The 27,261-nt window shown below is 42.9% G+C and overlaps 1 protein-coding gene across 2 annotated transcripts in view; it reads right to left on the bottom strand.

The window, feature by feature from the left end:
- LOC122556775 (lymphocyte cytosolic protein 2-like) overlaps positions 1-27,261 on the bottom strand; it is a 159,046-nt gene that overhangs the window by 65,039 nt on the left and 66,746 nt on the right. For both annotated transcript variants that reach the window (XM_043703923.1, XM_043703925.1), the window contains exons 4-9: positions 13,833-13,898; positions 6,407-6,438; positions 3,841-3,884; positions 3,523-3,724; positions 1,917-2,014; positions 202-283 (exon numbers count right to left, since the gene is read on the bottom strand). In XM_043703923.1, the coding sequence (XP_043559858.1) occupies positions 202-283; positions 1,917-2,014; positions 3,523-3,724; positions 3,841-3,884; positions 6,407-6,438; positions 13,833-13,898 (524 nt within the window). The remainder of the gene's footprint in view (positions 1-201; positions 284-1,916; positions 2,015-3,522; positions 3,725-3,840; positions 3,885-6,406; positions 6,439-13,832; positions 13,899-27,261) is intronic.

The following is a 27,261-nucleotide window of genomic DNA, read 5'->3' as shown; positions in this document are numbered from 1 at the left end:
GAAGGGTTTGGAGGGATATGGGCCAGATGCTGGCAGGTGGGACTAGATTGGGTTGGGATACCTGCTTGGCATGGACGGGTTGGACCGAAGGGTCTGTTTCCATGCTGTACATCTCTATGACTCTATGACTTCAGTTACTTTTCAGATCAGTTAAAACAAACTGAATTCATGAAGTTTGATAAATATCCAAAATATGAGTACCTCTATAACCAGGTGATGAGAAGCTTCGGTCTTTGCCTTGACCTGAATCTTCACTGACAGACAGATTGGAGAACATGTTTGCCTGGACAAGAATAAATATATTAGTAGGTCTCTTGTAAAAAAAAGAGATCGAGTACTTCTTCCTCATCTATCTGCACAGATTTTAACATAAATTATTATGGCACAGACATAACCATTCTGCTTACCAACTTCATGATTGTAAGATTGATGATTTTTTTGAGCTTTGTCAGCTTCTGAGGAATGAAATACTTTCCATTTTCTGTCTCTAACATTGCAATGATAGAAGTAAATGTTCACTGTGAATCATTTGATGTTAAAAGGGCTCTGACTGTATGATGGGAAAATTGTCGATTTTGGCAGGAGGAATAAAAAAGAAACATATTATCTAAAAGGTTAGAGGACTCAGGACTCTGAGATGCAGAGAGATCAGAGTAACCTAGTGCATGAATCACACAAAGTTAATATGCATATAAAGCAAGTATTTAGGTAAGCTAATAAACTGTTATCTTTTATTGCTTTGGAATTGAATGCAAAAGAAGGAAGATCATAATTTATTATATAGGATATTGATGAGACCAAATCCATGGTACTGGCCACCTGAATAAAGGAAGAATGTAAATTGTTGGAAACAGTTGGGCAGCACGGTGGCACAGTGGTTAGCACTGCTGCCTCACAGCGCCAGAGACCCGGGTTCAATTCCCGACTCAGGCGACTGTCTGTGTGGAGTTTGCACATTCTCCCTGTGTCTGCGTGGGTGTCCTCCGGGTGCTCTGGTTTCCTCCCACAGTCCAAAGACGTGCAGGTCAGGTGAATTGGCCATGCTAAATTACCCGTAGTGTTAGGTAAGGGGTAAATGTAGGGGTATGGGTGGGTTGCGCTTCGGTGGAGCAGTGTGGACTTGTTGGGCCGAAGGGCCTGTTTCCACACTGTAAGTAATCTAATCAGTTCAAAGAAGGTTTACTAAAATGATATCTGGAATGGGCAGCCTGTCTTATGAGGAAAGGTTAGTCAGGTTAGGCTCCTAACAGCTGGAGTTTAAAAGAGCAAAGGCAACTAGATTGAAACATATAAAATTCTGAATAAATTTGACAGCGTGGAAATGGGGAAGATATTTACCCCTGTGGGAGAATCTGGAACCATAGATAAATGGATCACCTATTCAAAACAGAGGTGAAGGCAAATTATTTTGACAAAGGGTTCAGAGAGTTTTTGGAACATTATTCCTTAAAAGGTGATGTAAGCAGAGTTCTGAAATATGTTTAAGGTGTAGCAGATACCATGTACTTTGTAGGGAAGGATGGGAGTGTGAAGTAGTAAGATCAGCCATAATCGTATTGAATGGTGGAATAGACTTGAGGGGCCAAATTGCCCACTCTGTAATAATTTGCATACATGTAATGGGGTGGGTTGTTTTCCTACCCTGTGTTACATGCCAGCTGAGAGGGTGAAGTATAAATCTTGACTCATAGTTGGTTTATTTACAAAATGTGGCATAATATTTCACTGCTGCATATCTACCAACGTTTTAGCAGTTGTTTTTATATAAGTTCAAGATACTTAATCAAGAAATGCATTCCACTCTAACTAGATGTCTCATTCACTGTGGTTCGATTAATCAGACTGTGCAGTCACTGCATAAATCTCCTGAAGAAACGGGCTAAAAATGGCCAATCCTTTTGTCAATGGTCACTTACCATATTGCCCCTATTTCCAGCTGGTGTAATTGGCACTGATCCAGGGCGCTGAGGGGGAATGGGTGGATGATTTGCAGATTTTATTGTTGACCGTTTATCTGAAAGAAAAGTGAGACATGTTTCACAGCTAAGTTATTTCTAATAGAGGGAGTTAAACATATTTATCTACTACTGAAATCCTCACTTGCTACCTCAAGTCTTGACTATTCTGACATGCTCCTGGTTGGCTTCCCCCCTCGTTGTCCATTACACCTACAAACCAGATTTCACATTTCTGGTAGCAAGGGGTGAAATGTTAGTGGGCTTGTATACCTTGTGCTTGAGGCAGAGGTGTTTCAGTTCCCATAAGACTTGATTATTTCAGTGCTCTCCTGATTGACATGACACCTTGTATCCTTCACGAACAAGATACTGGTACGCAGCTTTGTTCATCTCCCATCATTATTAGTCTACTTTAGTTCTCTATTGACCCCATCTGACTTGCAAATCGCCTCAGGCGACAGACTGTGTGGAGTTTGCACATTCTCCCCATGTCTGCGTGGGTTTCCTCCGGGTGCTCCGGTTTCCTCCCACAGTCCAAAAATGTGCAGGTTAGGTGAAGTGACCATGCTAAATTGCCCGTAGTGTTAGGGGCAGGGGTAAATGTAGGGGAATGGGTCTGGGTGGACTTATTGGGCCGAAGGGCCTGTTTCCACACTGTAAGTAATCTAATCTAAAATACATACATGGAGCAGATACAGAGTTCACATTCGCATACTGGGTAAATCACTGAACATATTTAAATCACATAAAATCAGGCATTAAAGTATTTCATCTCTGCAGGTGAATAAGGAAAGCTAATATAAGAATTAGATGAAGAGCTTTCAAAAGCCACAATTAAATTCATAATTGAACAAGAGGCAATTCCCTTGTGAGACTGCTATAAGCCTTGTTTTCTGTTAGAAAATTGAAGCTTTGCCTTGACTGACACGTTTGCCTTGACAATGACTGGGACAAATTAAGGGTTTGAAGAGAGTTTGAAGAGAGTTCAGTCTAGCAGAAGGCTTTTTGTTTATGATGTCTCCCAAGCTATGAGAGATAAGGTAGAAATTTTCAAATCGAAAAGAGGTTTATATCAGCTGTCTACAAAGCAGGACGGCAAAGAGTCGTAAAACTGTTCTAGCAGTCCCAGAAGGAAAACTAAACAGAGTCAATTAAGGGAGAAAATAACAAATTGAAATTGGAGTGATATTTCTCTGAGATTTGTGTATCTCATAGATTCATAACATCTAATGGTTATCACTGTGGAACAGGTTGAAACTCTGCGTTGTTGTTGGTGTTAATACCTTTCTAAATTGTCTTTCACATGATTTAACTTGCTTTGTTTTGTTTTTATTATTTTGTGTTATGAATTTCTGTTATTGTATTAAAGAACATTTATATCCTATGTTTTAGTGACTAACCACAACAACCAACTGGAAAAATTAAACTTATGATCTATCTCATCAGATATCACTCTGGAACCTGACTTGTCCAGTCTTGCCATTAACTGGGATCGTAGCACCTTCTATTTGTTAGAAGCAGTTCCCACTAAACATCACTTTGTCAATTGATTTTGTGAAGTTACCTGCATAGTCTGAATCATTGGAGATTGGTTTTGCTGCACATATCTTGATCTGATGAGCTTCTTCATCATTTGAAGGAGGTGGTTCATAATCATTGTCACTATTATGCCCTTCACCATCTTCAGTTGGTGATTCATAATCTCCACCATCATCTCCAGAGTCTTGCTGTTGGTCTGGGTCCTCATAATCATCATCATCTTCTGTCTGAATTACATAACATTTTGTTTTACTGTCAACCTTTTACTAAAGCATAAATGCTGATATTTCATTCACTCTTTTCAGAAACACAATAGTCAGAAAAGACAAATGAAATTACTTACAAATTCATCTGAGTCCCATCCTATGTCATCAATGGGTCTGTCATCTGTAATAACAGAGGGACAATGAACAAGTGTGGAATTTTAAATCCCATTTCCTGTCCTAATATCTCTGGCCAAGTGCACCAATATACATGAAATAGATGGACAAACTGTTTATTCTGAAGTTTACACCACTGAGACTCTGAAATAACTTTGCTGCTCCAAGCCTACAACCCGTGGTGATATTCCTTCTAACTGCCCCTCCAAAAACAATAACTTGCTTAGCACTTTTAACATGATAAACTATTCTGATGTGCAACACAGAATCAATATCAAGATGCTGAGATAAATAAGGACACACGAGAATTGATGGCCAAAAACTTGAAAATACGGAGAAAAGACAATGAAACAACTGTTTATAGAAACATTTCAAGGTCAGTGGCACATAGCCAGACCATCTGGTGAAGTGTCACAAATTGGAAAATTGTCTCAATTTCATTTTCAGTGAACCAACAATACCCCACTGCTGCTATTTGTTGGGACAGTGTTCCAGGTCATATTAACTTCTGCCCCAAGTCTACTTTTGCACCACACTACATAGAACATAGAACATTACAGTGCAGTACAGTCCCTTTGGCCCTTGATTTTGCACCGACCTGTGAAACCAAGCTGAAGTCCATCTAACATACACTATTCCATTATCAACCATATATTTATCCAATGACCATTTAAATGCCCTTAAAGTTGGCAAGTCTATTACTGTTGCAGACAGGGCATTCCACGCTCTTACTAGTCTCTGAGTAAAGAACCTACCTCTGATATCTGTCCTATACCTATCACTCCTCAATTTAAAGCCATGTCTCCTCATGCTAGCCTTCACCATCCGAGGAAAAAGGCTCTCACTGTCCACTCTATGTGATCCTCTGATCATCTTGTATGCCTCTATTAAGTGACCTCTTAACCTTCTACTCTCTAATGAAACAGCCTCAAGTCCCTGAGCCTTTCCTCGTAAGACCTTCCCTCCATACCAGGCAACACCCTGGGGTAAATCTCCTCTGTACCCTTTCCAATTCTTCCATGTCGTTCCTATAATGCGGTGATCATAACTGTACGCAATATAAGTGCGGCCACACGAGAGTTTTGTACAGCTGTAACTCCTTAAAGGAAAAATGGGTTTTAGTCCAGTTGTACTGTCTGCCAGTGCTGAACGGTAGCAATCTGATCATAGAGGAGGAAGTTGAAACCCATTCCTCTGTGATATTTGCTTGTTAAACTAGATTTATCACAGCTGCAAAACCACCCAGTTTCAAGGGATTCCACAACATCATTCAGTTCATATCTTTAAAAAAGATTTTAATCAAAGAAGACAGGAGGAGGCCATTCAGCCCATCATGTCACCGATTTGAAACAATTAAACACTTGGTCACACTTCCCTGCTCTTTCCCTATGGTCTTTTATTCTTTGAATTTTCAGTATTTATCCAATTTCCTTGTGACTCTATGACCAAATTGCATTCAGGGCAAATTCCAGAATACAGCTGTTTCACAAAAGGCCTCTCTCTTAGACTTTTAAAGTCAGTATGCAAGCTGTAAAAGAGGCTGCTGATTCACTAGTGCTCATTTCCTCACATTGCTGTGGTTGACTTTCATCCTTGTTTACTCTGGTCTGCAGCTAGGGAGGGTTCACGAAAACACAAGAAATAAGAGGCGTAAGCTAAATGAATTCTCAGGCCTGCTCTGTAATTTGACAAGAAAATGTGTGAACGTTTACAAGAACTGTACTTTCTTCCCATATTTAATATCCATTAATTATCTTGATGATCAGATATCTATCAATCTGTCCTGAATCTACCCAAAGGCTGGGCACCTACAGCTTTTTGGAGTGGCGAAGACCAAAGATTTACACCCTCGAATGTAATTGGGAAAGTTGCTTGAAAGGCTGCCAGGTACTTCACAAACAGTCAATCTGTTGGTGGAACAGGAAGAGAAAGGACAGCTTCAAAACCCTGACACAGGAAGTGGTGAGTTGAGTCAACAGAGAAATGTTCTAGTTCGGTAAAGTTCCATATTTTTGTCCAGACTGTCAGTGGAGGTAATGGGAGGGAAAAGAGAAGTACCAGTTAACTCTTGGTGTCACTCAGTGCTTGATTTGGGAGGAGATTGGGTTGAATGCTGTGACATCATTAGTAAGGATGCTGTTATAACTCAGGAGTTGACAGAGTTGTCAGACTTGGCTCAGAGTTAATATACATACATCTGCAACAATCAGCTAAAATTAAAATAAAGCACAGGTTATCTGGCCTTTATCACTTTACTGCTTGTGGGAGCTTGCTGTGTCTTTCCCGAAGTACAACAGGTGACTTCACTTCAAATGTAGTTCACAGACTGTAAATAAATTCTGAACTGAGCAAAGAAATTGAAAACTGCTTTTGTCAAATGTAAATAGTTCTAACTGTTCAAATCAGGAAGCTCAGCCAGAACCAAGGCTGATCATGTACCTTCACATTAGGTGTATTGTTACAATAACATCTACTTTCAGGAAAGAATATCTGTCTGCAAATATCAAGTTCTTCACTTTGCAATCTTACCTGTAGATTCATGAATTATTTGATTCTGATGCCTAAACACAAAATAAATTAGAATAATTAAACTGCAGCATCATCTGTTGATAAAGACAATCGACAACTGAGTCTGCAATACAACATTTATAATGATCCAAAACAGGTGAAAGAAAATTAGTGGTCAGTTATACATCCAGTTATACGTCCACACTTATTACTCTCCTTTCCATTACAGCCCTGCCTAAATCATACTGACCTGCCAATTACACTTTATTTCACTTCACCCACACCCATTACATCACCTCCTATTACACCCTGGCTTGTTATACTCCCTCCCATTACACCCCTGTCAATTACACTCCCTCCAACTACACTTCTGCCTACTACACACCCTCCCATTATACCCCTTCCAGTTACACTCTGTCTCATCATGCTTCCCCCATTATACCCCATTCCATTATACCCCTGCATGTTACACTTCCTTCCATTACACCATACAGGTTACACCCCTCACATTACACCTATGCTTGCTATACCCCTGCCCATGATGCCCTTCTCATTACATACCCAACCAATATACCAGCTCCCATTACAATTTTACTCATTACAGATGGCTCGCTTATCTCTTGTTGGAAAGGGTCATTGTCTGGCAATTGTGTGGGACAAATGTTACTTGTTATTTATCAGCCCAGTCTGTTACACCTCCCAGATTACCGACCTGCCTGCTGTACCTGCACCCACTGCACCCCTGTCATTATGAAACTGCCTTTTTTACTCAAGAACACACGTGAAGGGGGTCTAACTTTTTGGGTTATGGCAGTGGTGAGTGGTGCTAATTTAAAAGCTCCTTTGAAAGATCATATGAGCTCCTTCTATCCGATAACAGTTTATGATTGTCTGATTATTTTGAAGACTGTGGGGGAGTTTTCCTCATGCCCTGGTCAATAATCATTCTTAAATGAACATCAATAAAAAACAGATGAGCTCATCATAATCACATTGTTTGTGCGTACTTGCTGCACACAAACTGGCTAATGTATTGCCAGCATTACAACAGTGTATGTACACCTCAATGCACTCCATTGGGTGAAAAGTGTTTTGGGAATGGCCTGATTCTATGGAAGGCGCTCGATAAATGCAAATGTTTTGACTTTATTTGGTTGATCCTAGAAGGAGAACATCTAAACTAGGGAAATTCAAGACAGTTGCCATTTACCAAACTGTCATTTTGGTGGCTTTTTATCAAGTTCTCAGTTCCACAGTTGTTTGTAGATAATGAGTGGATTTGAGTCTCACGAACTCCAATGCCTCTGATGCTCCTTGGAAAAGCATCATGTGTCCTGGAGATAAAACTTTCATTCTCACTTTACCATGGCATGGTTCATGAATTAGACCAGTTCAGAGCTAAGTTGTGAAAATAATGAAACATCTATAAAGAAAACTGATGATTCATCTCAGTATTGAGACACTGTTGCCCTCTCTTACGACATTCAAGAAGGCACTGGATATTTATTTGGACAGAAATATTACGTAAGCGTAGGGGGCAAAGGCAAAGGTTGCACTAGGTAATGATGCTCATTTGAAGAACCTGTGCAGCCACAATAGGCCTCCTTGTGTGCCCTAACAATTCTGTGACTCTGTGTCAACTATATAATGAAAGCTGTACGAGTAAAAATAATATAAGAGATGGGGACAGACAAAACCAGTGTTGTTGCAGCATCAGAAAACCAGAGAGTGTTACAACTGTGTTGTTTTCAGTTCTGTCATAAATTGAGAAACATTCTCAAATTTCTTTGTCTTTTCAGTTGAGTGACAATCATTCCACATAGGGCAGCGTGATGACTCAGTGATTAGCACTGCTACCTCACAGTGCCAGAGACCTAGATTTGATTTTAACCTCAGGTGATGTCTGTGTGGAATTTGCACATTCTCCCCCTGTCTGTGTGGGTTTCCTCTCACAGTCCAAAGATGTGCACATTAGGTGGACTGGCCATGCTATTTTGGCCTGGCGATGCACAGGCTAGGTATATTAGGCATGGGAAATGAGGGTTACAGGGATATGGTGGGTGTGGGTGGGGTGCTCTTCAGAGGATTGTTGTCGACTTGATGGGCTGAATGGCCTGCTTCCACACTGAAGGGGTTCTATGATTTCTATGAATTTAGAGCAGTTTCAGACTGGCCAGCGTAAAATGAGGGCCTGGGATTGACAAGGTGAGGGAGGGGGGCAGTAGCGAGCAGTATTTACTGTTCATTGTTCAGTGATCCTGGCTAGAATTTTGGAATTTTGTGCTTAATAAGACTTTTTTGCTGGATCTCCAGTCAAGTAGGTTTATGCACGTGTGAAGAATAGCTGGATTACAACAAGAACTTACATTTATGTAACACTTTTAATATAATAAGACATTCCAATACATGCCTTTGAAGGACCCTGACACTCATCCTTGTGAGGAAATATTAAGGCAGATATCTAAAAGGAGTTAAATTTTATGGAGTGTCTCAAAGGAGGAAAGCGAGTTAGGCAAAAACCTGAAGGGAAGGTATTCCAGTGCTTGGGACTTCTACAACTGAAGGCAGTGCTGCCAATGGTGCAGTGATTAAATTCAGAGATTTGTAAAGGTGCAGATATCTTGGAGGGTTACAGGCTTACGGGAGACATCAGACATAGAAAAGGTCAGGCCATTGGGGTGATATGGAAACAAGGATGAGGAGTTTAAAATCAAGGCTTGCCATATCATGTGCCCGTGCAAGTAAATAAGCACAAGGCAATGTGCGAATGGTCCAACCATACTTTTATAAGGAAATGGAGAATGCTCAGTTGATATGTATCTCAGGCACTGTCAATGCTTTTAGGAAGGGAGTGAACAGCTTGAGAAAATTGCTGAAGATCTCCGCCAGCATCATGAAAATAAAGAAATGGCTCACATCCAGGTGATGAAGGAATGAGACTCATTTTACCAAACAACAGTACAAAATGTCTATTTTGCACCTGGAACACAGAATAATGGTGCCAAACACTTCAATTCTCTTAGGTAGTTTGTATGAATCGAAATTGAGGAAATCATTCCTCAAATCATTGAAGAAATTGAAAGCAACAACAAAATGAACAAACAAAACAGACAACATAAACTCAGTTCATAGCAGCCTTGTACCCCAGTCTAAATGTTTTGGTTTCAAGCCCCACCCCAGAGACTGGAACACAGGTTTGGCTCTGATCTTTGCCAGTCTGAAAGCTGTGACGACAGATGGGATAAGATGGAGTCATTTTTTAGGAATTTGGATCTTCCTGGTATGTCTGCTGAACAGGCGTCTCTCCTTAGTGCTCTGTTAACAGCCCAAAAGATACAGGAGGTAGTGAGACAACTTCAAAATGGAAAGGTGCCTGGCCCTGATGGCTTGCCCAGTGCCCAGTGAGTTTTATAAAGAATTTGTAAACATACTATCAGGACCGATGCTAGACATGTATAACTATTCATATAGTCGGGATTGCCTCCCACCATCCTTGAGCGAGGCTAATATTTCTCTTATCCTCAAAAAAGGGAAGGCCCTGGAGCACTGTGCTTCTGACAGACCCATCTCACTTTTAAACTCTGATTTTAAAATTTTATCGAAGACCCTGGCATTGAGGTTGGAAAGGTTGTTGCCCTCTATTGTTAAGGAGGATCAGACAGGCTTTATAAAGGGTCGCAGATCTTCTAATAATGTTAGGAGACTGCTTAACATTCAAGTGTGCCAACAATGGTCAGTTCAAGGGTTGATGGTTTTCTTGGACATGGAGAAGGCATTTGACTGGGTGGAATGGCCGTATCTTTTTTATACCCTGGAGAGGTTTGGCCTGGGTGTTTACTAGATGGGTAAGGGTCCTTTACAGTGATCCTCTGGCGGCAGTCCTCACTAATGGTATAAGGGCTGATAATTTTAACAATGGTAGGGGCAGTCAGCAAGGTTGTCCCCTCTCACCTTTGCTCTTCACATTGGTGATTGAACTGCTGGCACAGGCCATTTGTGGGAACCCTAATATAGCTGCCCCAAAGATAGGATCATGATGATGTTCTCATTTTTCTTTTGAACTCGGCAGTTTCGGTGCCCTATTTGATACATTGTATTAATTCATTTGGCTTTTTCTCAGGTTACAAGATCAATTTTTCAAAATCGGAGGCTATGTCTTAGGGGAATATCGGATGTTGAAGGAGGGTTCCACTTTAAGTAGGCATAGGAAGGCTTTCTTTATTTGGACGTCTCTGTTACCCCTAGTTTTGATCAGTTATTCAAGGTTAATTTTGTTCATTTGTTTGTCAAGACCTTGAAAGATGAGGGGCCCTTCCAATATCATGGTTCGATTGAGTTGCTCTTATTAAAATGAATGTTCTTCCTCGCTAATTATACCCTTTGCGACGCTTCCCTTGCTTTTTCCTAGAGAAACGTTTTGGAAATTAAATGGTTGGTTTAGTTCTTTTATTTCATGCCATAAGCAGCCTAATTATCAAGCATAAAAAATTGCAAATGCCCCAGGGGTTGGGAGGAGTGGATCTCCCGGATGTCAGCAGATATCAATTGAGCTCCCTTTTATCTTTTGAGAGTGATTGGGCCTGTGAGGACTTGGTATTGATATGGTTGGACATTGCGGCCTCACAGACAAAGTGTCCTCTTATTACACTGTTGGTTCTGGACAAAATAATGATAGTTGCGGAACATTGCTGCAATCCAATAGATATTAATACGTGGAGGGCAATGAGACAGATGGAGAGTAAAACATCTAAAACATCTTTCCATACTCTCATAGTTGGTTTGCCAGATTTAAATCCTGGGTGGATAGAAGAGTTTCTTGTTTGAGTAACCTGTTGAAGATGAAACGTTAATGTCATTTGATCTAATAACTCTTAAGTATGGATTATCGAGTAGGGACCGCTTCCGATTTTTTTCAGATCAGAGATTTTATCCGAAAAGAGACTATGCCTCTGACTGAGTGCTATAGATCTGATACGGAAAAGAGGGTGCCTCAGGCTAAGAGCACTCTTTCAGTGAGTACTCTCTCCCATTTGTTGGGGGGAGGTTCCTGAGGTGACATTGAGCGATTATGGGAGATCATGGGACAGAGAGTTAGGGATGAAGATCACTTTGGAAACTTGGGAGGACATTTGTGACAATGTGAGGAAGATTTCGATATGTTATAGGACCAATGCTATACAGTTAAAGATTCTTCATAGGGTTCATCTGGCCCCAAATTGTCTTGCAAAATTTACACAGGGTGCATCTTCAATGTCCCCCAAGTGTATAACAAATACGGGTATCCTCACTCATTGTTTGTGGTCCTGCTACACTCTGTGTGTACTGGAGCGCTGTGACAGGAGTAATAGAGAGGGTCTTGGGGACCAAAGCCAAAGTGGACCCGATGTCTTTTCTCCTGGGTTTGCCGAATTTATCTCCCTTAAATGTGCACTTTTTGTGCAAGGCAGAACATTCTGATGCGCTGGGTGTCTGAGAACCCCTCGGGTCTGTCGGCATGACATATGTTAATTATGGAACACGTTCCTTTGGACTTTCTTACAAATATAGTGCACCAGAAAACAGACAACTTTTAAAAGATACAGCAGCCCTTGTTGAATTATTTGGAAGCAGATCTTAATTAGGGCTTTTGTTTAGGTTTAATAAGCCTAATGTCCTAAGAGAAAGAATTTCGAGCAAACATCGGTTTAATAATTGATGCTCTCGAAGGTTGAGAGCTATGGTCTTGTTCTGCTAAGCAGCGTTATTTATTTACTTATTTATTTATCAATGTGTTATGAGTGTAGCTGTGAGTTCTTTTATAGAGTAGTATAGTGGTTGGTTTATTGTTTATTGTTGTTCTCATGTTATATTTTCATATTTTTGTAATTTTATAATTTCATCAAGAAAAACCTTTTCAACAAAAATATTTTTAAAAAAGAGATGTGCGAGGCAATTTTTTCACAGAAAGGGTGGTGAGTGCCTGAAACATGCTGCCAGAGAAGGTGGTGGAAGCAGACACAGTGGCAGCATTCAAGCATCACCTGGATGAATATGTGAATAGGAAGGAAATAAAGGGATATGGACCCTGTAACTTTTAGTATGGAAGGGCAAATGTGTCAGCGCAGGTTTGGAGTGCTGAAGGGCCTGTACCTGCGCTGTATTGTTCTTTGTTCTAAGACGTTTATGATTTTGTGGTGTATTTGATATGTATCTCTCAGGTAACATAATCAAAAATGATGATTTTCTTACTTATTTCAATAGTGTTCCAGGGATCTTGCTCTGTCAAAATGACTCATTACAACAGCGACAAATTTTCAATGTTACTTCATTGATTGTGAAATACTGTGAGCTGTCCTGTAAACATGGAACTGAAAGGATTTTCTTCAGTTCACATTAGAAAGGTTGGGTTGTGAATGACAGTGGGTGGCAGACTTGGGTACCATCATGAGGTGGAATGGTGTGAGAGGGTGTCCTGTTGGGCACAGGATACCACCCCAATGTTCCTACCTGGCAGCAGACTTGAGCTATCAAAACTGTAGAGCTGTTTGCCCTCCCCCACAGACTGACACATTATGGCAGAAGCTTCAACAGGCCAAAGAGCAACCAGGTTCCCTGATGCCTAAACAGCAATGCCCTCCACTCCCTTGCCTCCCATTACTATAGAGATAGCTCAGGTATAATTGGAAAGGCCGTGTGTTGGCCACCTGCTTTATTATATACACACCCCCACCCCTAAAATATTTTGGTGGAAGGGAGGCCAAAACCTCTGCACTTTGCTTTCAGAGCAGTTTAGGATGCCCTCTTTAAGCAGATAAATTCAAAGGTTAACTTGTGTGGGAGCAGTGTGACAATCTTAAATATTGCAATGAGTCTAACTTGTACATTTAAGTTGGTTCCCACCTGCCTTGGGAGAGGGGCATTGCTCACCTTATACCCAGTCTTCTTCAAATGTGCAGGCTGAGCATGGTGGGCAATGGGGCACAGGGACCACATTTGGCTTTCTCCAGCCAAAAGATTTTCATGACCATTAATGTCAGACAATGTGAGTAATAGAGAGTGCACAGCAACATCAGGTTACATACTCAACACATTGCTCAATAGAAACTTTCAGTCCAAAAGTGTACAGGTTAGCTGGAATGGAGGTGTAGGTTGGGTGGATTAACCATGGGTTATACAGGGTTACAGGGATAGGGGATAGAATAGGAGAGTGAGTCTGGGTGGGTGGATCTTTGAGGGGACTGAATGGCCTACTTTCACACACCGTAGGGATTCTATCGATCATATGATGGGCTCAAAAGCTGAGCAGACAGGAATAGAGAGGTACACAGTCCAAGGTCCACATCAGGACTAGAATGTGCAATCATTTGTTCTTAAATTGGGGATTACACCTGATGTTTGTTTTCCAGAATTCTTCATCTCCATAACTCTTGCATTTTGTTTTCATCATATATAAGTTTCACTCTTTTACCTCTTTGGGAAGAAGCTCCTTGTCCCTTCCCTTTTGTTAATCTCATGACACAGCTGATGAATCTGTCTGTAAACCAGAAAATAAAGATTTTACCTGGAGAACACATCAAATGGATCATAAGCATCATTGGTAAAGCTTCAGAGAATGAAAATTAGATTCTCCAAATTGATAACTCAAATTGTTGCATTATATCAGCATGACTTTGCGAGGGGCAGGTCATGCCTCACAAACCTTATTGTATTCTTGAAGGATGTGACAAAACACGTTGATGAAGGTGGAACAGTGGTTGTGGTGTACATGGATTTTAACAAGGCGTTTGATAAGGTTTGTAGGCTCATTCAGAAAGTAAGGAGGTGACATGGGAGATGGCACGTGGCAGTGACACTAGGCACATGGACACACGAGGTGGCCGCTGAGCCATCAGTTGGCCACTTGACACACAAAATGGCCACCAGACCACAGTATGGAGAGAGACAGCAGAGCAAATACAGACACTGCCTGGGGCCACCAGAATGTCAGCACAATGCACTCACAACCTAATTGATTAGTTTAAGGCAGGTGGGGGAGAGCATACACATGAGTAACGTACACTGCCTGCTGAAGTGTCTGGGTCAAGCCAATGCCTTTGACAGAAATGCTAACTGTTGGATACAGACTTAAATCAAAGTGCTAATAGCCAGGGCTGCAGTAATCATTCTTCTCAGGAAGAGCGATTAGTGCCCATTACCACAGCAATGGACTTCTGCGCAGACACTGAAACTGACAATGGGATTCTGGATCAGTGGTGCTGGAAGAGCACAGCAATTCAGGCAGCATCCGAAAAGCTTTGAAATCGACGTTTCGGGCAAAAGCCCTTCATCCTGCTGATTACGCCAGTAGTCATTGAAACTGACAATGTCTGCATTGAAACTGTCAACAATCGCCCTGAAATTAACAAAGACTACGCTGGAACTGACAATGACTATCAAAATTAACAACGATTCTGCAATAAACAGATCATGTTACAAAAACAATAATCTCATCACTGACTTGTATCACAGGATGTATAAAAATATGCTCCAGGTGGAGAGAAGACTCGCAGCTGACCATTGCGCTGTTGGGTGTCTTTCTGTCCCCGGAGCTCCGGTATTGCCTTGTGCAATAAACTCTGTCGTTGAACCCCAATTCTGACTCCGAGACTGGTGATTTTCCCCACAACACTTGGTGCTGTGAGTAGGGTTCTTAATAATGGTGCCCTGATCGAAGAGGTAAGAACCAATTTGTATCTGCAAATGGGAAGAGTCAGATCGGGCCAAGGACAGAGTTTAAAAGGTATATGGATTGTAATGTCTGATTTGCTGCAGTACTGAGTTAAAATGTTTTACGTGCATTTCTGTGGAGAATAAGTGTCTAACTGTACTAACCGTTGTAAGAACCTGCTGCTTGTGTTGAAACAGCCAGAGGACAAGGTCATGTCTGTCTCAAAAGCCCTGCCCTAACCAGTTGTTAAGAAGGGTAGCCCCCCACCCCCCCGTGAAGTGGGAATTGAGGCGCCGAGGGGCACTCGGAGTTGTAAAGCACAAGTGGCAAAGTCAGGTAACATTGGACTATGTAGGGGCAAACAATGCAGAGTCCAGTTAGAGTTTAAGTTAACAATTGGGTGCTGTTTGTACTTGTAATTTCAAATATGGTGAGGAAGAGGAGCTGATCAATCTGACCAAGAGCCAAACCTCAGTGTACTGCATGTTACCAAAGTGGGGAGCGTGGCCACTGTCAGTCCATAGTAGAACATCAGAACTTGAGTAGTGGTGGTGGCTGGGAGGATAAAGAGTCCCACCAGTAGAGAGCACACTGAGCTAAAGGTAAGTTTCTGGGCCTATCAGGAGGTGTTGGGTCAGTAGAGGTGGCCAGGAGGGTAGAGATGTCCCACCGGTAGAGAGCACACCTATTGAGCCAGCATTCTCAGCAGCCTGAGAGGTACTGACTAGTAATGGTGGCCAGGAGGGTAGAGAAGTCCTACCAGTAGAGAATACACCTTGCTAGGAGGTTGCTACGGCCCTACGGACAGTGCTGGGACAGTATGTTTAGCTAGGGGGTAAAGAAGTCCCCACTGGTTAGGAACACTTTCTGTCGATGATATCTGGGGGTACACAATCTGTTAAATGACAGATTAAAGTTTTAAAGGGGACACTGCAGGTTCCCTTATTGAGAAATACAAGACAGACAGACAAGGGTTGACAGAGCAAATGAAGAAAAGTGGATGGGACCCATCTTAGATATTAGCACAACAAAGCGAATGGATAGATAAGCAGAAATGGAATAATACTAAAAAGATAGGGATAATGTTTGTATACCAATCAGCCAACCTAATTGAACAAGTGAGTGCCTCCATGAGTAGGTGGAGAAAGGATCATGAACAAATTAAAGAGCTGGAGAGCAGGATAAAGGATCTAGAATTCACATTAGAAAGAATGCAAGAGGAGAGAGAAGTTGGCATTCTCCCCTCCTACGAAACTGCTTCCTCTGTTGGACGAACCATGCAAGATTATAACTTAACGCCTGTTACCACAGGAGGGACAGAATCACAATGCAAAGCAAATCATAAACCATTCACCCCAGGGGAGCGGCAGCAGATGATGGCCTCCCTGTGCAAATTATATCAGGTTCTGAAAAGTGCTGGATACTGTATAGGTAGGACACCTGAGGGACGTACACCAGTTGGTCAAGGCAGATTGCCCAGCAGACAAGTGGAGGCAGTAGCTGATGGACCCGATGCCACAGCAGCCTGAGATTTTAAGGGGAGATGGTGAACACATGCCATTGCCTTCACAACTGAGGTAGATGCGCAGGAGGCCCCCTTCACCGACTTTAAAGAAGAAATCCAGTGGGTGCTAGGAAATGCTCCCACGAACCGCAGCTAGATCGCGACCACTAAGCAACTGAAAGAGGAAGGAACCTCTCAATATGGGGAACAATTATTTAGGGTCTATCAAGAATGCTCAGGGCAAGCAAACCCAGATCGGGGGGACCAGGCATTCATTTAAAGATGGGCTCTCTAGCGCCGACCAAGCTATCCCAAAAATGGGAGTAATAATGTCCCAGGATTATGATGACCTAGTCGAGTGGGCTAGCAGGGTGCAGGATGCAGAAGTTCCTGCAATAAAGGCAAGACTTCACAAAGCAGCCTACTGGAATGGAGGTGAGAATAGAATGAAATGATCCTGTCACAAATGTGGCCAGCAGGGACACTTTACTAGATTGTGTAGGGTCCCACAAGCAGGAGATAGACCAGGGAACAATGTAAAATACTGCAGCAACCAGCTGTCCCCATTCGTGAGGGCAAGTAATAGGAGTGAGGAAATGTGAAATGCGAGTAGACACAGGAGCGGCCGTATCTATCACAAACTTACCACACACAAATAAAATGGTTCACTTAACTGGGGTAGGAGGGGATAAAACACCAGCTTACCTAAGCAAAACTACCTGTATATCCCCATGAAATTCTATGTATGCCAAAATAATGAGGGCACCAAAATGGGCAACAATCTCATGAAAGAATATAATGTTCTAATCAATTGTGCAGAAGGGGAATTTTTTGGCCCAGACAGGACGGTCAGAAGACTGAGATTGGGAAACTTACAAGCCAGCTTGAAACTATTAAAGTGGCTACAGTCACCAGTAGGGACTAGAACCTCAAAAAGGGGGATTCGGAACCATATGTGCCTCCGTCCCCAGAGCATGGGCAGAAACAAAGTTAGATACAGGTCTAGTTAACATAGCCCCGATAAGGGATCCCGGATTAGAGCATAAGCCCCATTGGCAATACCCAATAAAACCTGAAGTAGAAAAAGCAATTGTGAAGATAGTGTAAGAACTAGTGAAACAGGGAATCCTAAAAGAAACCACAAGTATAACTAATTCCTCAATGTAGCTAGTACGAAAGCCTGATGGGTGCTACAGGCTCACCATTGATTATACAGGACTAAACAAGGTCATCCCCAAATTGCACGCCATTGTAGCAGACCCCTCCACCATCTTAAATGGCTTGGCCCCTAAGCACAAGATTTTTACTCTTTTAGACAAAGCCAATTATTTCTGGTCTATCCCATTACACCCTGAGTCCCAGAACAAATTCACTTTTACAGTAAGGGACAGGCAGTACACGTGGACTCGCCTGCCACAAGGGTGCCACATCAGCCCCACTATTTTTCACAGAGTGATGAGCGACATTCTGAAGAGAGTTGATTTACCAGAGGGTAGCGCTGCCTTCCAGTATGTAGATGATATCCTAATTGCTTCAGGGTCTGGGTCAGGACACCAGGAAGCTTTATGCCTAGTATTGCATGAATTGTCAACCGCAGGGTTAAAAGTCAGCCTCACAAAGGCACAAAGTGGCAAAACACAAGTCTTATACCTGGGACACCTCATAACCCAGGGACTCAAAGAAATGCTCAATAACTACAAGAAGGCAATCCAACAGATGCCATGACCTGCCACTGTCAGGGGAGTCAGAAAGGTCTTAGGGCTATTCAACAACAGTCGGAGCTTTATACCCGAGTTCGCAAAATTGGCTGAACCAATCCAGAGATTAATTAAAGAACTTGGAACCTGTAACCTGGAACCAGAATAGGAGGAGGCATACTGTCAGCTTAAAACTCAACTCATATCGGCCCCTGGGCTAGACCTGCCAGATCCCAGAAGGATTTTCACATCCACTGTAATAATGAGGGAGGATTTTACTTCGCAGTGGTCACCCAAGACCATGGTAGCAGGTGAAGGCCCGTAGGGTACAACTCAACTACAGAAGAGCCAATAGTCACTGGGTTGCCCAGGTGCATAGCAGCATTAGGCTGTGCTGCTTGGGCCGTTAGGGGTGACAGGGAATGTCATCCTTCACACTAAACACACCCTGGTAGAGATGATAAACACAGGGAAACTGAGGGACGTCTCCAATATGAGAAGGGGAAAATGGGAGGCAGTTCTTTTACCCCCAAGTCAGTCCGTGGTAATAGGGATATGGGAGAAAACCCAGCCTAGTGAATTCTATTTGCATGGGAACCGCACAACTGTGGGGATATAGATCAGGATGAGGATGAGGGGCAAGTAAAAGATACCCCCCATAGAATAGTTGAGGAGACTCTCTTTTTGGACGGGTCATGAAAATACATAGCAGGGTCACCCTGAACAGAATGGGCTATGGTAAATGATAAGTTAGAAACAGTTATTTCCAGAAGGATTGATGTAAGTCAGTCCACACAGGTAGCAGAACTGGTAGCACTCACCAAAGCACTGGAACTAGCAAAAGGAAAATCTGTGAATATCTACACTGATGGTCAATATGCCTTTGTTGCAGTCCATGACTAAATGGTGGCATGGGGTAGAAGAGGGTTCACCACTGTGGAGGGATCCCCTATCAGACACCAATTAAGAATTCAGACACTATTGCATGCCAGTGAACAGCGAGAAGAGGCTGCAGTAATAAAAATAAAAGCCCATCAAAAGGACCCAGCAAAAGGGAGCCCAAATTGACTAAATGTCAAAGGAAACCAGGCAGCAGACCAAGCAACTCAGAAAGCCCTAGAGCAAGAAGAGACTGCAATAGCCACTATTGAATTAGCGAAAGATGCTATCCAAATTCAGCAGCTACAGGAGGACATCCTGCAGGAAGAGAGAGAAATGGGAACTGCAGGGGGCATTCAAAGCGGAGGATGGTATCTGGAGGTGAGCAGACAAGATGGGAGCACCAGCGTGTATACAGAACACATTGCTCGAACTGCACCACAGGCTCTCCCATAAGGTAGAGAGGCCATGATAGCAAGCTGAGGGAGACAGTGGTGGTGGGAGGAAATGGGAAGAGACGTGGCCAAGTACTGCTGTAGAAGCATGGTTTGTACACAACATAACCCAGGGAGTCCCATAAAAGTTTAGATGGACACCAGCCCAGAACAAGTGGACCCTGGGAACACCTTCAGGTAGATTTTCAGAGCCACTACCACCCTCCCTTGGAAAAACATACTGCCTGGTCATTATAGATCAATTCATCCAGTGAATAGAGGCATTCCCAACCAAAAGCTGCACTGTGACCCCTGTAGCCAGAATATTAGCAGAGGAGGTAATCCCTAGGTTGGGGATACCCCTCCAGATCGACTCCGACCAAGGGACACATTTTACAGGCAAGGTCATGAAGACTGTCTGCCAATTACTCGGCATTAGACAAACTTTCACATCCCCTATCACCCCCAGAGCTCAGGAATGGTAGAGAGAATGAATAGAACGCTCAAAAAATACTTTAGCTGAGGCTATACAAATCCCAGTCAGAACATGGGCTAAAGTGCTGCCAGCCTTATTAATGAAATTAAGAGCCACCATGAATCAGGCAACTGGGCTAACACCATATGAATTAATGACCGAGCGAGCAATGCAATTGCCAGAGACAATAATCACAGGTGGCACTGACATGGATCCACTAAAATACAAAATTAGGCGATATGTGATAGAATTGAGCACCCAACTGAAAGGGATGCAGAAACTTGTAATTGATAAACAAGACAAAAAGGACAAGGCAGGGGAACCCGAAATCTTCCCTGAGGTCCCAGCAGCAGGAAGCCGCGTCCTAGTGCGAGTATTGACAAACCAGACTTTGGCCCAAAGTGGAATGGGCCATACGACGTGGTGATAAGTGGGGACACCTGTGCCTGTATAGCTATTAAAGGAAAAGGCACATGGAAGCACAGGACCGAACTAAAACCATTTAAAGACTCCTGTGACCAAACTAATGTCATTGACCATTTCCCAGGTGCAGACAGGAACGGCGGACAAGACGGCCATCCTAGAGGGAGTACCAACAACCCAACAGAGCAAACCACACAGAAACATGACTGCACTTCCTGACACAAGCAAAGACTTTGACTGTTAACTTTATTTTGACTGCAAAATGTATATATCTGTATGTATCTCACTATGTTTAAGTGTCACAACTGTCGGGAGCATGTCAGGATTTGAGGATAACCTCTTCTATAAAACCCACCTCAGCTTGCATGGGAACTGAACTGTCCCCTACCCACTGGCACGCTCAGTGGAATCCCTATTTGTGGCCACCCCGGTGTGGACTCCTCGCGACCTGTATACAGTAGACACCTCAGGAGCGCAATGTAAAGGGCAGATAGGGAAGTATAAGCGGGGACTCCAGGGTAGATGTGCGCAGCTGAACAGGACCACCAGCCCATTGGACCGGGGCCCCCCAGCCTAGGGAAGGGAAGACCATTAAAACCTGGTAATAACCCACTTTGTTTCACAGGGCAGGGATGGGGATGCGTTTATGCTCTGGTTCTCATGCGTCCAGAGTCAGTGCACTTATCAACACTATACGGTCACTAGGGGACAGTTTACCTGCACCTACAGCGAGCAGGCATGCTTGAATGTGACCGCAGACAGACAATTCATATGTGGTCAGCGCAATGGCACCCACATCAGCTCTACCACATGGATGCACCCGTTCGATACTCACCAGCTCGAGGGAGCACCCGGGGGATCAGGGGCAACATGGGTGGACAGACAGATGGAAAGACAGGACAATGTATGTTACTGAGTAATGAAGGGATTTCTTTTTATATTTAAGGGGACTTATGTGACAGATACCCCAGACCTCCCAAACCTGTTCGCAATACGGACAATTACATCCCTTATGGTACCACGCCCCAGTGGGGGACATGTTCAGAGAAGGATAGTGACCCGCTCTATTAGTCAGGAATTCTGTGCTGACTGGCAAGTGCCCACCTCTTTGGGGTTTTGATTAGATTAGATTAGATCCTCTACAGCATGGAAACAGGCCCTTCGGCCCAACAAGTCCACACTGACTCTCCAAAGAGTAACCCACCCAGACCCATTTCCCTTTGGCTAATGTAGCTAACACTATGGGCAATTTAGAATGGCCAATTCACCATCTTTAGACTGTGGGAGGAAACCGGAGCACCCGGAGGAAACCCATGCAGACACGAGGAGAATGTGCAAACTACACACAGACAGTCGCCCGAGGCTGGAATTGATCCTGGGTTCCTGGTGTTGTGAGGCAGCAGTGCTAACCACTGAGCCACCGTGCCGCCTCATCATTGGGGTCATCATTGGGATATGGATTCTTGGGATCTCTATCTTTGGGGGTGCTGTAGGGGTTGTCAGCACTAAAAACCGAAATTACCTTGCATGTGGCCTGACTATCTTAGTCAAAAGTACCTCAAAAGATCTGGAAGAAATTAATACAGAGCTGGCTGAACTCAGACTCTACACACAGCTGACACGTTACGTGGTGGATTATCAATTAGCACAGCAAGGGGGAGTTTGTACAATTATTGGTGACAATTAGATTCCTTACAATGTGGAACCAGGCCCTTCAGACCAACCAGTCCACACCGACCCTCCGAAGAGTAACCCACCCAGAACCATTTCCCTCCTAACACTAATGGGCAATTTAGCAAGACCAATTCACCTGACATGCACATCGTTGGATTGTGGGAGGAAACCGGAGCCCATGCAGACATGGGGAGAATGTGCAAACTCCACACTCCCAAGGCTGGAATTGAACCTGGGACCCTGGTGCTGTGAGGAGCAGTGCTAACCACTAAGCCACCGTTCCGCACTTAGCCACCGTGCCGTCCTTGTATCACCCATTTTATTGATGTCTCTTATAACATTGCAGAAGCCATCAAAAATATCCAAGAACAACTCGATAATTTTCGACAGGGAGCCACAATCACAGACAGCTGGCTAAATTGGTTGATAGGTAAATCTTGGGGACCCTATTTGGCACACGGGATAGTTCTCCTCATTGCTGGCATGCTGTGTGGGCCAAGTGTGTTTAAAGTTCTGCTGTAAGGCACTACTGACAAGAACTGTACCAGCAGTGAGTGTCACCATGAAAGATCCCCCAACAAAACTGGCACTCCATGCTACCCCTTAGGAGGAGGAGCTCCTAGAGATGTCCTACCTCTACATGTAAATTGGGTGGTGTGTGGGAGATCTCCGAAGTCGCCTCCTTAGCCACAAATGGCGGAGTGAAGTGGAAGATGGCTCGAGGCAGGGTGACACTAGGCACATGGACACAGAAGGTGGCCGCTGAGCCATCAGTTGGCCACTTGACACACAAAATGGCCACTAGACCACAATATGGAGAGAGACAGCAGAACAAATACAGATACTACCTGGGGACACCAGAATGCCAGCAAAATACATTCACAACCCAGTTGATTAGTTTAAGGCAGGTGGGAGAGAGAATACACACGAGTAACATACACTGTTTGCCGAAGTGTCTGGGTCCAGCCAACACCTTTGATAGAAATGCTAACAGCCAGAGCTGCAGTAAGCATCCTTCTCAGGAAGAGCAATTTGCGCCCATTACTACATGAATGGACTTCCACGCAGACATTGAAACTGACAATGCTTGCATTGAAACTAACAACAACTGCGCTGAAATTAACAAAGGCTGCGCTGGAACTGACAATGGCTGTATCAAAACTATCAACGATTCTGCAGTGATTGCCATAAACAAATTATGTTACAAAGACAATAATCTCATCACTGACCTGCTGTATCACAAGATGTATAAAAGTATCTTGACGTGCTCCGGGTGGAGAGAAGAATAGCAGATGACCACTGTGATGTTGATGTCTTTCTCTCCCTGAGCTCCAGTATTTTCTTGTACAATAAAGTCTGTCATTGAATCCCGACTCTGACTCCGAGATTGGTTATTTTCCCCATAACAGAGGCATGAGATACAGAAAAATCTGGCTGTCTGGATACAGAATTGGCTGGCCCATAGAAGACAGAGGATGGTGCTAGATGGAAAGTATTCAGCCTGGAGCTTGATGACCACTATCCTCCGTCTTCTATAGGCAAGCCAATTCTGAATCCAAATGGTCAAGTCTCTGTGGATCCCAAGCATATTAATCTTCTCGACGAGCCTACCATGAGGGACCTTTTCGAAATAAAATCCATGGAAACAACATCCACTGCCTCAAAAAAAATCAATCAAATTAATCAGACATGACCTGCCCTGAACAAAGCCGTGCTGACTGTCCCTAATTAGACCATGCTTTTCCAAAATGCATGCACCATGAATCCTGTCCAATAGCTTCCCAACCACTGATGTGAGACTCACTAGTCTATAATTTCCCGGATTATCCCTATTTCCCTGTCCTGAAGGAGTGCTGCACTGTCTGAGATGTCTACTTTTGATGGAGATGGTTAGCTGGTCCCAAGTACATTGCAAAATAAGGAAACCAGCTGGGAGAATGGGAGGAGGAGGAGGAGGCCTTTCAGCCCTGTTCTGTAATTCATATCTTAACTCTATCAACCCACATTGGTTCTTCAATCCTCAATATACATCATTTTTAAAAAAAAACACAGTTTTGAAATTTTCAATTGATCATCAGCTTCAGTAGCTTTTTCAGAGTTCCAGATGACCACTATCTTTTGAATCAAGATGTGGTTTGTGACATCAACTGACAAATAACCTTGATCTAATTTTAAGAATCACTCTAATTTTTCTAAACTCTTGAGCAGAGCAAATAGTTTTTCTTTATCCACTTTTTCTGCACAATTTGTTCTCCATTGAGCAGCTTTAGATGCTTGGTTGAGGCGAATGGTGGTGATGTAATAAGATTACAATGTTAGCCTGCAAGAGTTAAATACGAACTGCGTGTTAATATCATTTACACAAAATTCAGCAGCTCCAGCACATTTGACAACTCCACCTAATGATTCAAAGAACATAAAAACAGTTGAGGTGTCAACTGGGCTGGCGATTTTCCAGCTCCCAATTTACATGAGCAGTTTCACACTTGTGTCTTCCTACTTCATGATGCAACATCACAAGTGCTTTTGGTGAAATGTCTATTACTTTCTAAATAAAATTTCATAATAGGAGAGAGTCAGCAATATTCACTCTCTGCTGATGTTAATATGCAACCTGAGTGCTTTTAAGTGAGCACTTACGACTAGCAGAGCAGAGACATGTAGAATTCCAATTTCTCTGCCCAGTGAGGTGCCAGCTTTGTGTTAGTATCAGAACTCAGAATGGTACTCAAATATCAGCTCAGTAACTGAAGTGCAAAATAGATTGAAAGTAGCCAGTAGAAGGTATTATGACTAGTTTCCACATGAGTCCCCCCAATTTGTTAATCTCCTGGATGAGGAGTGATGACCTGGTTGTTCTCTTCATTCAATCCCTCCCTTGGTTGGTTTCAACAAAGTTAATTTAAAAAAGATTGCTTCTTTCAGGGACACCTTTTCCAAGTCAAAAGTTTTTATCTTTAAAAGGAGCCAATTTAACTAGATTTTCAACAGTTAAAGGAAGAGAGAGATCATTGGCTACTAAAATGTGAGAAAAAATAATCGTCACACATCTAAACACATGTTGAAAATGAGAGGTGAATCCTAAAAGTAGGAGTTAAATAAAGTGAATCAGTCTTTGCCTTGACCATATCTAATCGACTGTGAACATTAATGATGTTAAGGTGGGTGGTTTGGCAGACATTTGGGATGATGATGTGTTTTCATGATAAAGGGTTAGAGGAATTAATGAGAATTTGACTTTAAGTCAGAGCTTGGTGGAGCTCTATAACACAATGAAAAGGTGGTGAAGGCAGAAACCCATGTCACATTTTAAAAACTACTTGTATATTTATTAGTAGTGATATAATCTAGCAAATTGGAAAGCAGGAATAAGCTGGATCACACTTTTCTGACTGATACAGATTCAATTAACTGAATGGGACCAAGTGGGCAATATGTGCATGTAGTCAGTGCTAAATGAGCACTTCACATCTGTCTTTACTTGGGAGAAGGAGGAAGCAGGGACAGAACTTGAGAAGAATGTCTATGAGGTTCTTGAGTAAATTGACATAGAGAGTGAGGAGATATCGGAGTTTTTGACAATATAAAAATGGAGAAATCCCGAGATCTGTATATTTCTCCCAAGCTGCTGTAGGAGACCAGGGAGGAACTTACAGGGGCTAAGACCCAAATTTTTAATTTCTCTCTGGCCATAGGACAGGTATAAGAGGATTGAAGTACATGTGGTTACACTCTACAAGAAGGATGGTAAAGACAGACTTAGGAATTACAGGCCAATGTGTCTCACATCGGTGATACGGAAATTATTGGAGAAAATAGTGAAGAAGACAATCTCCACTTGGAGAGGCAACGTTTGATCAGGGATAGTCAGCTTGGCATTGTCAGAGGGAATTTTTCAAGGAGGGAACCGAGTATGTGATGAGGATAGTGCAGTTAATGCAGCTTATATAGATTTCAGCAAAGTATTTGACATGGGAGACTGGTAACAGTAAAAGCACATGGGATCCAGGGTAATTTGACAAGCTGGATTCAAAATTTGCTTAATGGCAGGAGACAAATGATCATGGTGGAATGCTATTTGTGTGACTGGAGATCAGTATCCAGTGGTTTACCAAAAGGATCAGTACTAGGTCTTATTGTTTGTGATATAAATAAATTATGTAGATGAGAATATGAGGGAGATGATAAGTAAGTTTATAGATGACATAAAGATTAGCTGGGTGGTTAACAGTGAGAAGGAAGGTGTTAAGTTACAGAAGGATATAAATAGCCTGGTCAGATGGACAGAACAGTGATAGATGGAATTTAACTCTGATAAATTTGAGGCAATGCACATTGGAAGAAGTAACAAAATAAGGGAGTACTCAATGAATGGCAGGAAACTTAAAAACTCAAAGTAACATAGGGACTTTGGGATCTTTGTCCACACATCCTGGAAAGTGGAAGGACAGATTAACAAGGTAGTCAAGATGGTATTTCGGACACTTGTCTTAAGGGCGGCACAGTGGCACAGTGGTTAGCACTGCTGCCTCACAGCACTAGAGACACGGGTTCAATTCCCGCTTCAGGTGACTAACTGTGTGGAGTTTGCACATTCTCCCCGTGTCTGTGTGGGTTTCCTCCGGGTGCTCCGGTTTCCTCCCACAGTCCAAAAATGTGCAGGTTAGGTGAATTGGCCATGCTAAATTGCCCGTTGTGTTAGGTGAAGGGATAAATGTAGGGGAACGGATCTGGGTGGGTTGCGCTTCGGCGGGCCGGTGTGGACTTGTTGGGCCGAAGGGCCTGTTTCCACACTGTAAGTAATCTAACCAGTCATGACATAGATTGTAAGAGCAGAAGGTATAGAACATAGAACATAGAACATAGAACAATACAGCACAGAACAGGCCCTTCGGCCCACGATGTTGTGCCGAACTTCTAACCTAGATTAAGTACCCATCCATGTACCTATCCAAATGCCGCTTAAAGGTCGCCAATGATTCCGACTCTACCACTCCCACAGGCAGCGCATTCCAAACATTAACCACCCTCTGTGTGAAAACGTTGCCCCTTAGATCTTTTTTATATCTTTCCCCTCTCACCCTAAACCTATGCTCTCTAGTTC

This window comes from Chiloscyllium plagiosum, chromosome 14 (genome assembly GCF_004010195.1).
Source record: "Chiloscyllium plagiosum isolate BGI_BamShark_2017 chromosome 14, ASM401019v2, whole genome shotgun sequence".
In the NCBI taxonomy this organism is placed as follows: domain Eukaryota; kingdom Metazoa; phylum Chordata; class Chondrichthyes; order Orectolobiformes; family Hemiscylliidae; genus Chiloscyllium; species Chiloscyllium plagiosum.
Note: the sequence above shows the minus strand (reverse complement) of the source record. Positions and strands in the feature narration are given on the sequence as shown.